The sequence below is a fragment of the Rattus rattus genome, chromosome 7, assembly GCF_011064425.1.
Source record: "Rattus rattus isolate New Zealand chromosome 7, Rrattus_CSIRO_v1, whole genome shotgun sequence".
Classification (NCBI taxonomy): Eukaryota; Metazoa; Chordata; class Mammalia; order Rodentia; family Muridae; genus Rattus; species Rattus rattus.
The window spans coordinates 192,133-209,476 of NC_046160.1; the positions used below are offsets into that span (position 1 = coordinate 192,133).

Consider the following 17,344-nt stretch of genomic DNA (forward strand, 5'->3'; position numbering starts at 1 on the left):
CTACACTAAACCCATCTGGTCATGGGCTTCTTTTTGGTTGGAAGAATTTTAATAACTGCTTCTATTTCTTAATGAGTTACTGGACTGTTTAAATGGTTTAGCTGATCCTGATTTAACTTTGGTACCTGGTATCTGTCTAGCAAATTGTCCATTTCATTCAGATTTTCCAGTTTTGTTGAATATAGGCTTTTGTAGTAGGATCTGATGATTTTTTTAATTTCCTAAGATTTTGTTGTTGTGTCTCCCTTTTCATTTCTGATTTTGTTAATTTGGGTATACACTCTCTGCCCTCTAAGGGTTTATCAAAGAACCAGCTCTTGGTTTTGGTGATTCTATGTATAGTTCTTTTTGTTTCTACTCGGTTGATTTCAGCCCAGAGTTTATTTCCTGCTGTCTACTCCTCATGGGAATATTTGCTGCTGCTGCTGCTTCTGCTGCTGCTTCTGCTGCTGCTGCTTCTTCTTTTTTTCTTCTTCTTCTTCTTCTTCTTCTTCTTCTTCTTCTTCTTCTTCTTCTTCTTCTTCTTCTTCTTCTTCTTCTTCCTTCTTCTCCTTCTTCTTCTCCTTCTCTTCTTCTTCTTCTTTTTCTTCTCCTCCTCCTCCTCTTCTTCTTCTTTCTTTTTCTCCTCCTCCTCCTCTTCTTCTTCTTCTTCTCCCTTCTTCCTTCTTCTTTCTGCTGCTGCTATTGGAGCTTTTAGGTGTGCTGTCAAACTGCTAATGTATGCTCTCCTCTGTTTCTTTTTGGAGGTACTCAGAGCTATGAGTTTTCCTCTTTGCACTGCTTTCATTGTGTCCCATAAGTATGGGTATATTGTGCCTTCATTGTCATTAAATTCTAAAGTCTTTGATACTTGTCCAAGTTATCACTGAGTAGAGCATTGTTGGACTACCATGTATATTTGGGCTGTCTGTTGTTTTTGATATTATTGAAGACCAGCCTTCATACATAGTGATCTGATAGGATGCATGAGATTATTTCAATCTTGTTATATCTACTGAGGCCTGTTTTGTGACCAGTGATATAGTACCAAGAGGTGCTGAGAAGAAGGTACATTCTTTTGTTTTAGGATGAAATGTTCTATAGAAGTCTGTTAAATCCATTTGGTTCATAACTTTTGTTAGTTTCACTGTGTCTCTGTTTAGTTTGCTTCCCTGATATGTCTATTGATAAAAGTGGTGTGTTGAATTCGATGTAATGTATGCTTTGAGCTTTAGTAACGATTCTTTTATGAATGTGGGTCCCCTTGCATTTTGAGCATAGATGTACAGAATTGAGAGTTCCTCTTGGTAGATTTTTCCTTTGATGAATATAAAGTGTCCTTCCTTGTCTTTTTTAATAACTTTTAATTGAAAGTCAATTTTATTTGATGTCTGAATTGCTACTACAGCTTGTTTCTTGGAAAAAATTTTCTCCAGACTATTACTCTTAGGTAGCATCTGACTGTCACTGAGGGGCATTTCCTATATGCAGCAAAATGCTGGGTCCTATTTATGTATCTAGTCTGTTGTCTATGTCTTTTTTTTTTTTTTTTTTTTTTTCGAGTTGGGGACCGACTCCAGGGCCTTGCGCTTCCCTAGCAAGTACTCTACCACTGAGCTAAATCCCCAACCCAGTCTATGTCTTTTTATTGGGAATTGATTCCACTGATGTTAAAGAGATATTAAGGAATAGTGATTGTTTCCTGTTATTTTTGTTAGAGGGGGAATTGTGTGTGTGTGTGCCTTTCTTCTTTTGGGTTTGTTGCAAGAAGTTTACTTTCTTGCTTTTTCTAGGGTTCAGTTTCACTCCTTGTGATGGGAGTTTCCCATTCATTATCTTTTATATGGCTGGATTTGTGGAAAGATATTGTGTAAATTAGTTTTGGCATGGAATTTCTTGGTTTCTCTATCAATGGTAACAGAGAGTTAAGCTGCATATACTACCCTGGGCTGGCATTTGTATTCTCTTAGGATCTGTATTGCATCTGCCCAGGATCTTCTAGCTTTTATAGTCTCTGTTGGGAAGTCTGGTATAATTCTGACTTTTCTATCTTACTACTTTCAATCTGGTGATATAGTCAGGATTGAACATTACCTACTGGTATGTAAAATAGCTGTAGGAAAGCAAAAACTACTCTCCCATAAATATATTATCAATATTATGGTAAGAAATATCAGTATTTGCCAGAAAAAAAAAAATGCACCTCCAAATCTAGTAGTTTGTTACCAGTCAACTAACAGATGACTTAAAACTCTCTCACTCTTTCTGGACTAGGATATATAACCTTCTGATATACATCATCATTTAGATTTTTATTGTCCTTTCATCCCTACTCAAATTAAAGTTCTAAGCATGTAACTGTTTTTGTTTGTTTCATGCAATACTAAGTAAATGAACAAACCATAGATTAAAATAATTTGCCTTGTATAAAATTAAAATCTAATTCAAGTTTCTTCATTTTCTATACAAAAGAATTTAAAGACACTGACAGAATCTAGAATAAAAGTAGATTTCATGGGCCCTAGGATGTGGCTTGCATGAAGGAATGCTCATGAAAGTTACACAAAGACATCCGGTGTTACAACAACAATAATATTAAACTAAGTTATAATACACAATAACATAATACATAATACATAATAACATAATACATAATAACATAAACTGTTATTACTTACCTCTACCCCTGATCTTTTTGCTGGTATCTGTGTAATGGTTTCTTTAAATTTATTTGCCTCTTTAAGTTGGGCTTTAAGTTGTTCAGCTAATTCCTTTAAAAGAAAAAATAAGCTGTAGTTTTAAATTTTTAATTACAGAATATTTCAAAGATATGAAACAGAAAACAGCTTAGCAAAAAGCCCTGCAGTCAACAGCTAACGTCAACCATCAATTCACACTAAATTTTAATGAACCTCAGATACGAATTGCTAGATGAGAGCATTTGTTTATGGTTTTGAGGTGAATAGTTTTAAGAAATGTACTTTGAGAGAACCACAAAAATGGAAGAAATGCACTAAAAATATATTAAGAATCACACTTTTGTAAGTTCTTAGGTATTACAAATTTCTACTACAGAAAACTTCAGTTATTTGTCATAGGAAGAAACCACAAGAAGAAAATTGTATTTTCATCATTTCTGATAAGAAATTTACATAAAAACTTTGAATGTATTTCACTATTCTAAGAACTTTGTACATTTATGTAAAACACCCAAGAAATGATAAATAGATTTATGTGACAAAAAAGAGCATGGTAATCTGCCATGCTTCCATGAAAACTGAAATACTGTTTTTTTTTTAATGTAAGTTAACCTATTATGTGACCACTTCACTATTTTCATTGATTCTTCTGTGCTTTCAAATATTAAACTTCAGGTTTTCCTGCTATAATTATTTGATAGTTAACTCATCTGTGTTAATAATTTTTAGGCTGAGCTGAATTTCACTGATTTGCAAAACTATGTTGCAAACTGTGTATAGAATACACAGTCTATAACAAAATAAGAAAAAGTAGATTTACTACACAGGAACATAGAAAGATTTCTAGCTTTGCTACTCTCACTTATCGAAGTTAACATAAATTAGTATAATGGGCATATCATCATGAATACATGGGTGAGTAGTACTTCCTACCAAATTACTCCTGCTTCTCTTTAATTTTAGACAAACAGGTCTTCTACTCAAAAATATAATTTAGGTTCTTTTAAAAACATTTTTAATTTATTGATGTGATGTATCAGAGCATGTTTGTAGAGAGGACAACTTGCAGTATTAAGTTCTTTTCCTTCCAGTATGTGGGTTACATAAACCTTAGGTCGTCAGCCTTGGTGCTAAATTCTTTTACCTACTTGAGCCGTCCCACTGGCCCCAAGATTATAGGTTAAGCTTCATTTTAAGAAAGTGATAAAAGCACTGTTGGGCTGGACAAAGCTCAGTGGTTAGGAGCATTTGCTGCTCTTACAGAGGACAAGAGTTCAATTCCCAGCAGATACTTCAGGTGGTTCACAACTTATACCTCCCCATATCTTGGGGATCTAATACATTTTTCTGGCCTCCATGGGCATCCCAATGAACATACACAGACATTAATAAAAATTTTTAAAGAATATTACATTTTTGCAAAAACAAAATGAGCATTCCTAATAAATTAAAATGGAAATAAAAAAGATACCTTTAACTCCTACAACTATGTCCAAATATAGAAAAGTGCTTAAAAATAAACAATTTTTTCATAAATTTCAGAAATCTAATAAAAAGGAAATAATTTCATAAATTTCAGAAATCTAATAAAAAGGAAAAGTAGAGGAACTGCAAGAGTAGCAGAAATTAAGAAATAGTAATTATTTTCAAAGCATGCTACAGCTAAATGACTGATGCGTCTAAACAAACTGTGAAAGCTGGACATTTCACTCTTCTCCAAGTGAAAGCACGCAGAGTTCTTACCATATTCCCCATCATTTCTGCCTTGATAATCTTGGCCCCCAGCTTGTTCTTTTCATCAGCATTCAAGGGATAGGTGGGCTCTGTCTTTGGGCTATAGATGAAACAAAAGAGGGAAAAAGCTTATGTCATAAAGCAACCTCATGCCTTAGCTTAACTCACTTCAACAAAACATATAGCACTAATACTAGGTCACAGTTCTAACACATAAAAATTAAGGTCAGCATTTTAGTATGAACTACACTTCAAGATTCTGTTCAGAAGTCAAAATGTTCAATATAATATAGTTACAATAATAACTGAAAAGAGTCCAATAACTGTAAAATAAATATACAAATTATCATATTAATATAGTTATCATATGTTAATGTTTGATATATTACTAATATTATATACTAGTATTTAAAAATGGTATTTTTAAATATTCAGCTGGTGTACTTGTGCACACCTGTAATCTTCACACTCAGGAGACCAAATTTGGAAGCTGTCATGAGATGGAGGCCAGCTTGAGCTGCATGGTGAACTTGAGGCCCATCTGGGCTATATCGAAAAACTCTGTTCAGAAATAAGTCACAGAATCTATACTCACTCTAAGAAATAAAGCAAAAACACTAATTTCAGACTATAATTTTCTATATCTTGAGAAATTCTGTATTCCATATAACAAATTATTGATCATCTTAGAACTATAATCTTGAGTATATTTAGTTGCATTCAATAAATAAAAGCAACAATTGTGTGCTCTTTTGTAAAACTGGCCCACGATTAGAGAGAAAATTAATTTAAAATTGAGACCCTGTGCCAATCTCAGAAAAGCCTCATGTAAGAGAAAATTTCAGCCAACATCAGATAATCCAGCTTAACTACCTTAAGAGTGGCTACAAAACACAGGAAGGATAACCTTGTAAGAGTCTACAGGAGTCCAAAGCAAAGGGCAGTAACAGTCCTACAAGTTCAAAGTTCCTGATATACAATGCCAAAGAAAAGAAAGCTATATGATGAGAGAGTCACTCAGGGTTGCCCTGCAATAGTCACCAAGGCAATACCTATAGTGAGAGAAATAACTTTACCAAGTGGTTAAAGACACGTTCTGAAGAATTCTGGTAATATTGTCTGGTCCCACTAGTCACAAAACATAACTGTATATGTAAGAAAATATTGGGTAAAATGCTTAGGAAATAATACGCCATACAGTAAAATGCTGCTCAGGACCCAAATCAAAAATGTTAAAAATTAAGCAAAATGGTTTCCCATTTACATCTCAAAAAAGCAAAAATAAATACATGACACATGCGAATGAAAATGTTCTTATCAAATTGATCAATTCATACAATGATGCATGTCAATAAACAATAGGGGAATATGCAGCATTCATCAAGGAAATACCGTATTATTTAGCCCCCATATATCAGATATGCAAGTAAAAAATTAAGAAAACTCATAATTAAGACAAAATTCTTATCAAAATCAAAAGCCATCAGAACTGTAAGTTATAAAAAAGTCATATTCAGTTATTAGTATTAATCTATCCCATTTATTCATAAAGAAACAATGAAGATATTAAAAAGCCATTTTAGCCAGGCTTAGTGGTTCACATCTGTAACAGGATAGGAGAAGAGAGCATTCAAAGCCAGTGTGTCCTCTGTCAATACAAAACCTTGTCTCAAAAGTACAATGAAGATGTAAATTGAACTCCTACTCAAGAAAACTGCAACCCAGAGATTAAAAAATCCACAGAGTAATATTTTTAAATTATCATATTACTAAAAAAACTGTATTAAAGGTAAGGTATTATTTATGGACATTATTGATTAACAAAGGAGTTCTATAAATGTAAATACATAAATGTGATACATGTAAAGGAATGAAAGATACGCTGTCTCAATATTAGTCAAAGGAAAGTTCATATATCTATGTTAATATGAGACAAATTACTGTATAACACAAAGATGTTGTACCCTGGACAAAGAGGGTTGGTTAATTTGTAAGAAAAATAGACTGAACTATCAAAATATACAGGAATCCCTACATCCATGTATCTAGCAAGGAAGCTTCAAAAAGCAAACTGATAGTATTTCAACAGACTACACCACAATGAAACTACGCATTTCAGTATTTCTAAACACTATAGAAAGTAAACAGAAAATTAGCAAGAATATGGAAGATGAATAACAACTAAGTGAGCTGATGATGATTTACAGAATGCACCACTCAATATCCACGAGACACACATTAGTTCCAGGAGAATAAAACTGTTCACCAAAATAGACCATACTCTGAGCCATGAAACTGTTTTTCATAGGAAGTCAAAGAAACCAGGTTGTCCAAAAATATTTTCTGACCAATGAAATTAGAGATCAATAACAAGCACTGCTGGACAGCTTTCAACTACCCGGACCCTCACCAACCAGCACCAAGAAAAGAGAGAAGGGAAACTGGAAGGCATTCTGAACTGAATAAAAATGTAAATGTAACATATCTCAATTTGTAAGGATCTTCTAGAGTTTGAACTTAGAGAAAGCAGAGAGTTCGTTACATATTTGGAAACAGCAGATATCTACTTTTAGCAGCAGAAAAGTAAAAAAAAAAATAGCAACTCAAAAGTAATAAGAATATAAGAAATAATTAAAAAGCAGAAATAAAAATCAAATCACAGTAAACTTCAATAAAACCAAAGTTGCTTTTTTAATGCAATCAATAAAGCAGGTGAAGAAAGCAAATACATGGACTATCAACAAGAAAATAAGAATGAAATCATTCCTAGATTTTCTAAGCATTAACCAAAAAGACACACAGAATGCAAACAAGCAACTTGAGATTCTCAGCATGTGAGCTGTAGTTAAGAGATATAGTGAAGCTGTGGGCTAAAGCTACTCACCAAGATAAAAAGCCTGCCCACTGCCAAGTGTCTCAACATAAATAGGGGAAATGATGGTTCCATATTCTATTGGTAGCAACATAAAATGGCATGCCAGTTCTAGGAAACAGTCTCACATTTACTTAATATTTAGAGTGGAAGAACTGTATGATCCAGTAATTCGTCTCTTAGGAATTACGTAATAGAAAAGAAAGCAAATGTACATGAGTATATATTAAAGTTTTGTTGGTAATGGTCACAATCAGGAAGCAATCTAAATGTCCACCTACGTGGAATGAAGAAGCAGACTGTGGTTTACAATCCAATGATATCTTAACCATCAATCAAAAGGAATGAACAATTAATATGCATAACAACCTGAATGAAGCTAAAAATAATTATCCTCAGTGAAAGAAGCCAGCCTCCCAGCAAAAGTACACAATGAATTTCTCACTTACATAAAATGTATGTGGTGAAAGAAAGCAGAAGGGTCTGGAAATGGACATGGAGTTAGGGATATGGAGGGTGGGAGCAGTAGGGGAACATTATAAACTCGCAGAGATTGTGTTTCACAAGATACACATAAGCATATTCCAAAATTTAAAAGTTGTATACAACCGTTTATCATGACAATTAATTTCATAAGGCTTTTAAAATTTCAAAATAAAAGGAGCAATTAAAAAAAAGGTAAGGCAAAATATATCTTCTCTCAAAAAACAGAAACACAAAAACAAAACAAAACAAAAACAAAAAATCCTAAACTCAGACATTAACACAAACTTCCTCTATTCTCTCTCCTCCCTCGCCCAATCTCTAGTCAGTCCCTTTTTTCCCCACTTTAAGATAGGGTTTCTCTCTGTAGCCCTGTCTGTCCAGGAACTCACTCTGCAGATAAGACTGGCCTTGAACTCACAGAGATCTGCCTGTCTCTGCTTCCTGAGTTCTGGGATTAAAGGCATGAGCCACTACTGCTGGTTCATGTCCTCATTTTTTAAATGGTGCATCAGGAAGCCTTGAAGCCATGCCCACTCACACGTTCCATTGCCAGGTAATTCAACAAAGTGTGAGTTTGGTGCTTAGCTCACCTTAGAATGGAAGGCTGGCCACTGGCACCCATGATAGACCCAAGACAAAAGGAAGGGACGTGCAAGTAGCAAGAGTGGTTAAGTTCCGATACCTGCAATATAAGAAGAAAACTAAGGTTTCTGTATCATCCAAAGGAGGCAAGTCACTTAAGGGAAGGACAGCACACTGCCAAGGAGCAAAGAAGGCAACCAAATGATAGGGACAAGAGACCTGCAGACCACCATGCTAGAAGTGTATGGCATGGCTCCACTCAACTTAGACATGTCTGCCATCAACAACAAAAGCATGTTCAGTAAGGCTCCCCTCTTAGGTAGGACAATGTCAAAGAAAGCTGAGTCCAGATTCTTTATCACTCCTTAAAAGGGGGGGGGGGCGCTTTTACAAGAAGAGACAGAAAACATGACCATAGAGTCACAGATTCTGATGCTGACTCTGCTGTCTGTGAAGATGGAAAACAACCTGGCTCTGCTAGAGAAGGCTGATGACGACTTGGGGCCATACGCAATGAAAAAACGAAGGCTATAGAGGCAAGGGCTGAGACCTATGATGACAGCTGCTGCTCTGGCAGAAACATCAGTAGGGGGCCATCATCCTCAATGCCCAAATGGAGGTGGTGGGCCCTTTTCAGGCCATGGCAGAGAGCTTCAAGGTGCAACATGAGACAATGGACACAGCCTTGGACACTATTTGACATGAGCTGCTTGTTCAGGTCATCCACATTAGCAAAAATAGGAAGGAACTCCTAGATGATCTGCAGCAAGCCTTGAGGACTGACTACCCTGCAGCTCTTAGGTGAGCTGGGCATCTGCCCTCCTGGATGCCAGTGCACAGATGCCTTTCCTGCTGGAAGAGCTCAGGGACTTAATCACCAAGCAGGATCTAGAGTTTCACAGAATGGTCATCCAGGAGCTAGAACTTTCCTCCCAGGCCAGTAATAAAGCAGCCTCGATAAATCAGGAAGTCATGGAAGTTCAGGGCATTCTACCTGCACCCAGTGATACTTCAGTCAAGACACCCTTATGAACCACAATCACCCCCTAGAATGTAATGAATGACAGCACAGGCCTGGTCCTTGAGCACCTTGCTTTAGGTAGCCTTCTTGTCATTTTGTGTGCCATTTCTGTCCATTTACATACCCTCATGCCTTGTTCACAGGGACTGAAGGAAGTTCAGGTGATGCAATGTTCTGAAACTTTTGTGTTGCAGGAAAACTAAAAAAGAGGGGCACCATGCCACACTACGCTGGGCACCTGTCGGCACATAGAGCAGACTCTCTGGCCCAGAGATCCCGAAAACTTTCCACCCAATTTGCTAAGTTTCCATGGTGGATTGCTACCATGCCAGCCCCACGGATCCAAATTCCACAGCTGGCTGGGGTGCCCTGTACCTTGCTCTGGAACTCAGTTCAGCCACAGAATGAAGGAAAACACCATACAAACTTAGTTTAGAATCAACAGGTAACTCAATCGTTGGGTACAACTACTAACATCCTAATTAGTAAGCCATACTAAATTAAATCCTCCTGTGGTGGATCTGCCATCTAACCAAGGGCCACTAATTCCTTATATCTTGTACCCCAAAATCTGCCTGCCCCCAAAAATCCACAAGTCCCTTTTCTCCTACTCTCTTCCCCCTTTTGACATGGAAGTACCGCCTATTCCTCGCCCAGTAACTGATCCTTTTCAATCTTGCCACACTTTTGTGCATTCTTTTTCTACACTTCCCACTTGGGACATCCTCAGCATTTCTGGTTTGTGATTTTGGTTTTGGAGACAGGGTCTTTTGGCAGAGTCCTAGCTGTCATGGAACTGCCCTTGCTGCTTTAAAGCAGCCTTAATAAATTCTGATTGATGTGTGTTTAAAAAAACAAAACTCAAATTTTCAGTTAATAAAAGTGGACTTTTCAGTAACTTTAGTTTGTGAGATAATTATTAACTAACTGGTCAGTTCTAGGGATCCCCTATACCCATTTTCCTAGATCTGGGATTGCACACATACATAAAACTGCTGGGTACTAAGTCAAGTTCTGGTCCTCATGCTTTCTCAGCAAGCAGACCAAACAAACATATAGCCCTCTTCTTACGGTGGTATTTCTGTTTTTATCTCCTGCATATCTCTTCTGTCTCTGACACTGTATATGGAACCATATTTTAGACTACATACGGTAGCACACAGCTACTCTCTGTTACAACAAAAATATCCTGAATAAAGTTGCAGAAGGCCTCTGCTAATGCTCATCTGGGATGTCTTAGTTCTTTACTTCACCATACCACTATATCGAGAAACGTCCCTCTTCCCTCATGTCTCAGACCTAAGCTGAAAAATTCATTCAAGAGAAGGTACAAAGGAAACACTAAAGGCAACCTGAAGCCTAGAGTTTCCAACATAATTGTAAAACACTCTCTTTCTGCAGCTTCTCTAATCATCTATAACAGTGAGCAGACATTTTGAGAGAAACACATATCTCCTACTGTCCTATTATAGAAGAAAGTATAATCATGTTTGATTTTCCTATATTACAGGCATATTTCTGCAGTCTCCATTATAATTAGTTTCTAAAAAGAAAACCCACAATTTCCCATCAAAATGTGTTCTACATACACATACACACACGCACTTAACTTCTCAGAAGGAAATAATTAGAGTCCTGTCCATTAACATTGTAGTATATATTTCAATTTTTCTTTTACTATGGGCAGTGTTCACTGATCTCTGTAATTATTCTTTGCTCACCACATACTCTCCCATTTTCACTTGTGCCTAAGGATCTTACTCATACAGTTAAGACCTGGCATCTTCTCCATGCCTTTCTGAGCTCAAAATAGCAAGATGACACTCAGAGGTTATTAACAGTATATTACCTTAGTTTTTTATTAAATTCATAAACTCTAAGTACACAATATGTAGAGGAATTTTAATCCAGCAACATGGTTACTCTGGCTGGAATACAGTCATGCCTTTAGTATGTATCTTTACATACAGGTAAATGCGGGTAAGGTTAGTTTACAGGAGGAAGCACCCATGTTTGAAAGTGATATCTAACTGAGGGGCAGACAAAGTAACAAATCAGAGAAAGGTTTGACAGAATGAGTCAGAGATAGGATGTGTCCCACTCGCAGGAGAACAGCATAGGGGGAAAAAGCTACATAAGAGTAGTGTAGAGGGAAGGAGTCAGTGAGTTCTGTTGAGTCAGTTGAGTCCAATGCAGTAAAGCTGAGTTGGTTCATGAGTTCATGGAGTTCAGTGCACATCAGCAGAGGCAGTTGAAGCTAGAGAATAAGAAGGAGCCAGAAGATTAGGACAAATTGCCAGAGTTATTTTGAGGCCAAGCAGAGCAACTTGGTGAGAAGCTGAGACAAACCAGATTGAATCAGTAGCTTGGAGAGGAGGTTAAGCCAGAACAGCTAAGTTGAACCAGCCAGAATTCAGAAAGAATTAGAAAGAGTGAGCTTATTCAGCAGTAAGCCTTCGAGATGAAAATTAAATCAGGTGAATAAAAGATACTTTTACAATAATATTCTGTACTCATTTTAAATCAGCTCTAGCTTTCAAGCTCCTAAAAGTTCTTAGCTAATATATTTTTTCTAACAAAAGAAAACTATACATATATAAACTTTATCTCTCAAAATAATAAGCTTAAAGCTCTAACTCATATGAGTCACTATTAGATGATGTTTTCCTGTAAGATAATCACAGGCCAAATAAGAATGAAGTAGAAATGATGCAAATGATCAGATGAAAGTGAAACAATGGATGGAAAAGGAAAGCCTACCAATGATGCAAGTAAAGAGAAAGAAAAAGCAATTACACAAAAGTACTATTGACTAGACTTACCTCAAAGAAACAAATTCCATGGAAAAGTTGCTTTTTAAAAATGCATGTATCTGGTAAAGATTCAACAGGCTATAGACTTGCCAGATAAAATACTTATTAGATCTAGTTAAATTTCCTGTTACCAACAGGGTTTTTGGTAAATTTGTTTGTTTAAATCATAAATATGTCCAATTGCTTCAAAGAAATTACAGTATTTTAATTTACTAAATCAAACAACCCTAGTGATACAATGAGAATTACAACCTCAATTCCCTCCATTTTCATACTGATCTCTTGTAGTTCTAAAATCAGATTGATAACTTTTTATAGTTCTAAAGTCCATTGATTTTCAAATTTCCAAGAATCCTGGCATTTAACAATCCAACATATCTTACAAACAATAATGTTCACACAAATGTAAAGCAGTCCTTGACTTACTCTTTGCTCTCTTACCACTACTTGATTACTCAGAAATATTTTTCTTCCAAATATATGGAGATAATTCCTAAATTTTTCTTTGTCCTTTCAGACAATCAGGGAATTCATAAAAAGCTTCATAATTCTAACATTTTATGTAATCTGGAGAAAAAATAATCGCAGGGTCTCCAGTATTCCTGTACCAAAATATAACTACCCAAACCCTACAATTTCAGAAGCATTAACAGAAATGAACCAATTCAACAGCCAGACAGCATACTAACAATGTAGGGAAGGCATTGCACACAAGGTGCATGTACATTCACAGAAAACAGCATCAGCGCATTGTGCTGAAATGCTAAGGCAATATTAATGATATCAGTAATTAATGATATCTTTCCATTGGCAACTGGGGACTAGAAATGATCTACCACCTAAGGCACACAAAGCCCAGGTAGTTTTACTTCTAATCCCTATCATGGTTTTTCAATCAATTATTAATAGAATTTCCCTTTCAATTTCTTATGACAAGCGGTCAGAGGACAACCTTCAGTGGTCTGCCTTTCAGGTTGTTTTAAACAGGATCTCTCATTTTTGCTACTATATACAATGACATTTTCTAATCCCTGCCATGGTTATTCAGTCACCATAACAAAATTTGCACTTAAGTTTCTGGAGTCTACCTGGCCAATGAGTTTCTGAGGGAATTTTCCTTTTTCTATCTTCCATCTTTCTACTGGAGCACTGGGGTTACAAATGCACACTATCCAAGCTGTCTCTCCAGATCTTTAACCTATTTTAATGATCATTTCAGTAGATGTTTGTCCTTACTTTTTAGTCACACTTTTTCTACCTCCAACATGGCCACCCCTAATGACAAAAATCAAGGTTTGATTCCCCACTCAAGAATGTATGTGAGGGTTGGGGATTTAGCTCAGTGGTAGAGCACTTGCCTAGCAAGCACAAGGCCTTGGGTTCAGTCCCAGCCCCGGGAAAAAAAAAAAAAAAAAAAGGAATGTATGTGAAAACACACACACACACACACACACACACACACATTACCCAGCAACTGTCAACATTATGTCCTGCAGCTGTCCTCCTCCTGGTGGATCATGCCTCTCTCTCTCAGCCTGTAACTGTTCTCTTCTATCTCTTATAGAGTGCTCATTGGTACTGCATTTCCAGGTTTCCAATGGCTTTTGATCTGAAGGTTTCCTGTCTTCTCGCCCATCAGATCGACTCCAGGATGTTGAACTTTCTTCACTGTAGTCTGTGGGTTTTCGAAAATCACAATGCAAAGAAGCCTGAGCCACTAATGGAGAATGTGAAGTAGATGACTGAAAATTTCTTCTCTTGTGAAATGACAGTTCATCTTCATCAGAGGGTCTTAAGAATTTAGATCTCAAATTTTCAGAAGATTCTTGGCTTTTTCTTATTGCAGATTCTCTTCTACAGGTTCCTAAAGTCCCAGGTCCCTTCCCTGAGTCAGGACCACTAAACTTACAGTTGCTGCTGCTTGTAGGCTCCATTTCCATGTGTCTGTCCTCAGAGATATTTTTACATTTCACTAAATCTGAAGTGCCACTTGCTTGACTACGCTGTGCTTTTTCTGAATATGCAGACTTCCTCCACCGTTCCCGTCCATAGTCTTCTCTTTTGTATGTAATTTTTTCAACTTCTTTTAATTTTGACTGAAATATTTCCATTGACTATAAGGGAGAATAATAATATATCTACGATTAAGGAAAGTTCAATGTCTTGTCTTCCACATGCCACAGTGTCATGATACACTGTTAAATGGTACAATAAAAATCCCACACCAAAATACAGAACCATGAAAATCACAATACATTACTTTCCAACACAAAACTTTAAAAAGTATAAGTAGATAAAGAAAAATAATTAAGTCAAGTAAACAGATTTCAAAGAGGGACTAAGAACAAATGCCCTGTATAAAAATGTCACAGAGATACAATAAATACAACCTTTAAAAGTCATAATTAATTCAAGAGGATATACTACGCTGCTACGAGTAGAGCTACTTGTCAATAGAAAAAAAACTATTTAAAACTAAGAAAAACTGATAGAGGTGGGGGGAGTTCAGGTATAATGAATGAAATAAATTATTAAAAATCAAATTGACCAAGAAATTATCTACAGTTTAGTAAATAGATACATGTTTTTGACTTTAAAAAAAAATACATGGCATTTGATTCTAGAAAACCTCATAACTACGTGTTAGTGCTTCTAGATATAAAGATGGGAGAAAAATATGAAAAGAAAAAAAGGATTCCACCCAACTGATTTTCTTGAACAGAAAGGTTCACTTAATAGCCTTTAAGGTAGGGACAGAAAAAGACTTGCAGATTAAGATAGCTAATTAGACTCAAAATAAAAACCTTAGCAAAATCTGGACAGGGAAAGAAGTGTATTTATAGATAGGATATGCAAATATAACATTACCTGAAATGAAAGAACATTAAAATGGCTTAAAAATATATACCGAAGCACAGTCACACTGCCAAAATGCTACAATATATGAAACTCTCCAGAATACCATGATATGAACAATACTTAGCCCTAAATGCATACTACAGAAACTCCTCTGTATTATTTAAATTTTGTTCCAATGAGAAAAATGCTACTTTTACACTAAACATATGCATATTTTACATTTACACACTTGGGTTTTACATTCATTATGTTAACCTTAAGATACTATAGCCAAGATAGGCAAGATAGCTAATTGGCTAACCACACTTGCCACCAAGCCTGATGAGTTTAATTCCTGGGATGCACATGTATTCTAACACAACATGAGGGAAGGACAAAACTGACTCCCATGAATTCCATATAGGCCCTTTTGCATGTGAACATTCCTCCATACACACACACACAAAATAAATAAATAAATAAATAAATAAATAAATAAATAAATAAATAAATAAATGTAAAAACATTTCTAAGCAATATCCTTACATAATCACAAGAGGAAGTTATTTAAAAGAATATCAGTTCAAAATGTTTCATGAATCCAAAAAAGACAGTTTTTCAAGTAACTATGAAAGCAATATATATCTCCTTAAAACACAAATACCTACCCCATATTTTTCAGTTACAATATCTTCAAAATTTCTGTTTTCTTTTTGAGCTTGTTCCTTCATTCTTTGACAAGACTTTCTTAGCCAGCTTAATCCGCCATCCTCTACTCCTCCAGCTAAATTCCAATATAAGCATTAGTTATATTTATTAAGTGGTTATTGTACAATTAATATTTACTGTTTTTAATCATTTTTAAAGTATAAAGTTACTTTCCTTGAATATTTGAAAGTTATAACCACAATCAAAATTCACCATATATTTACATACCTACTCTTGCAAGCTACAAAGGCTTTTCATGATGAAAAGAGAAACAAAACTATAAGTAAATACCATTTAAAAGAACAAAAATAAAATTACACAATATAAGAAAGCTATGGAGAAATCAAAGAAGTAAAAGATTATTTATTTATTTATTTATTTATTTATTTATTTATTTATTGAGATAGGATCTTACTATGCAACTTCACACTTTGTATTTATTATATGTACCAGGTTGGCCTTGAACTCAGAGGTATACCTGCCTCTGCCTCCTAAACACTAGGATTAAATGGATATGCCACCTCGTTCAGCTTAAGTATTATTTTTAACTGGAAGGGCATGGAAAATTCCATAAAATGAGCTCAAGGCAATGAGTCAGATTTATTTTAAAATATATAGTGGGATTGGCACTTCCAGAAATATGGAATAAATGTGCAGAGAGGACAAAGATATCTGAGAAGCAACACAAAGTATAAACAAAGAAGTTTTAGAAGGTAATGTCATTAAGATAAACCTTAGTTGTGATTAGCAACTATGAACATTTGAATGTCTTTAATAAACACACACTCTCTCACATGTCTGCCTCATATTTTTAATCTATACAAAGAAATTTAATTGATTATTTAATTAATATGTCGTTCCTGGTTCTCTTACACCAATGAAAACTGCTTTCAGATCCCTCCAGCTCTAAAGCCAAGAAACACATACAAGTTCCCAATGGCATGCATAAAAATCTTCATAACATAACAGCCTATATAATACATCAAACATGGAAATGGCCATGACCAGAGAGGGATCATGATCTGTTCTTAATTGGATTAATTTACAGTAAAGAGAATAGGCTTCAGCTTTTCACAACACTATGGAGGGATTTGAAATGCAGACAAAAGAAATAAAGAGGCAAAGAGTACCACTTTGGTAATGAAAACTAGGACTTATTACCCTATAGTGATACAGTTACTAGAGGGGACAAGAACATTTCCAGGGTATTGAAACTGTTGTTTCTTCAAGATGTGCCGATTTCTAATGACACTCTATGACAATCTTCACTGTGCTCTTACTTTTCAGTGCATGTCAGACTTTAATTAGGGGCTGAAGGAGGGCTGGAGATATGGCTCAGGGTCAAGAGCTTGTGCTCCTCTAACAGATGAACCAAGAGTTCAGTTCCCACACCCACATCATTTGGCTCATTAATGTCTATAACACTAGCTCCAGATCTGATAGATCTGGCCCGCATAGGCACCTGAAAGTCACATTTCCATACATCCCAACTCCACATATTCACGTAAATAAAAATAATTTTTAAAAACCTTTTTAAAGTTTAAACACAATACTAATAGCAAAACAGACTTTAAATTATATTCAAATTAACTGTATTGTTTTATTCAAATTT

The 17,344-nt window shown here is 35.6% G+C and overlaps 1 protein-coding gene across 1 annotated transcript in view; it reads right to left on the minus strand.

The window, feature by feature from the left end:
• Nucleotides 1-17,344, minus strand: part of Cwf19l2 (CWF19 like cell cycle control factor 2) — a 58,195-nt gene that overhangs the window by 25,411 nt on the left and 15,440 nt on the right. The window contains exons 7-10 of the mRNA XM_032908694.1: nt 15,693-15,808; nt 13,654-14,300; nt 4,422-4,512; nt 2,658-2,750 (exon numbers count right to left, since the gene is read on the minus strand). Of these exons, the coding sequence (XP_032764585.1) occupies nt 2,658-2,750; nt 4,422-4,512; nt 13,654-14,300; nt 15,693-15,808 (947 nt within the window). The remainder of the gene's footprint in view (nt 1-2,657; nt 2,751-4,421; nt 4,513-13,653; nt 14,301-15,692; nt 15,809-17,344) is intronic.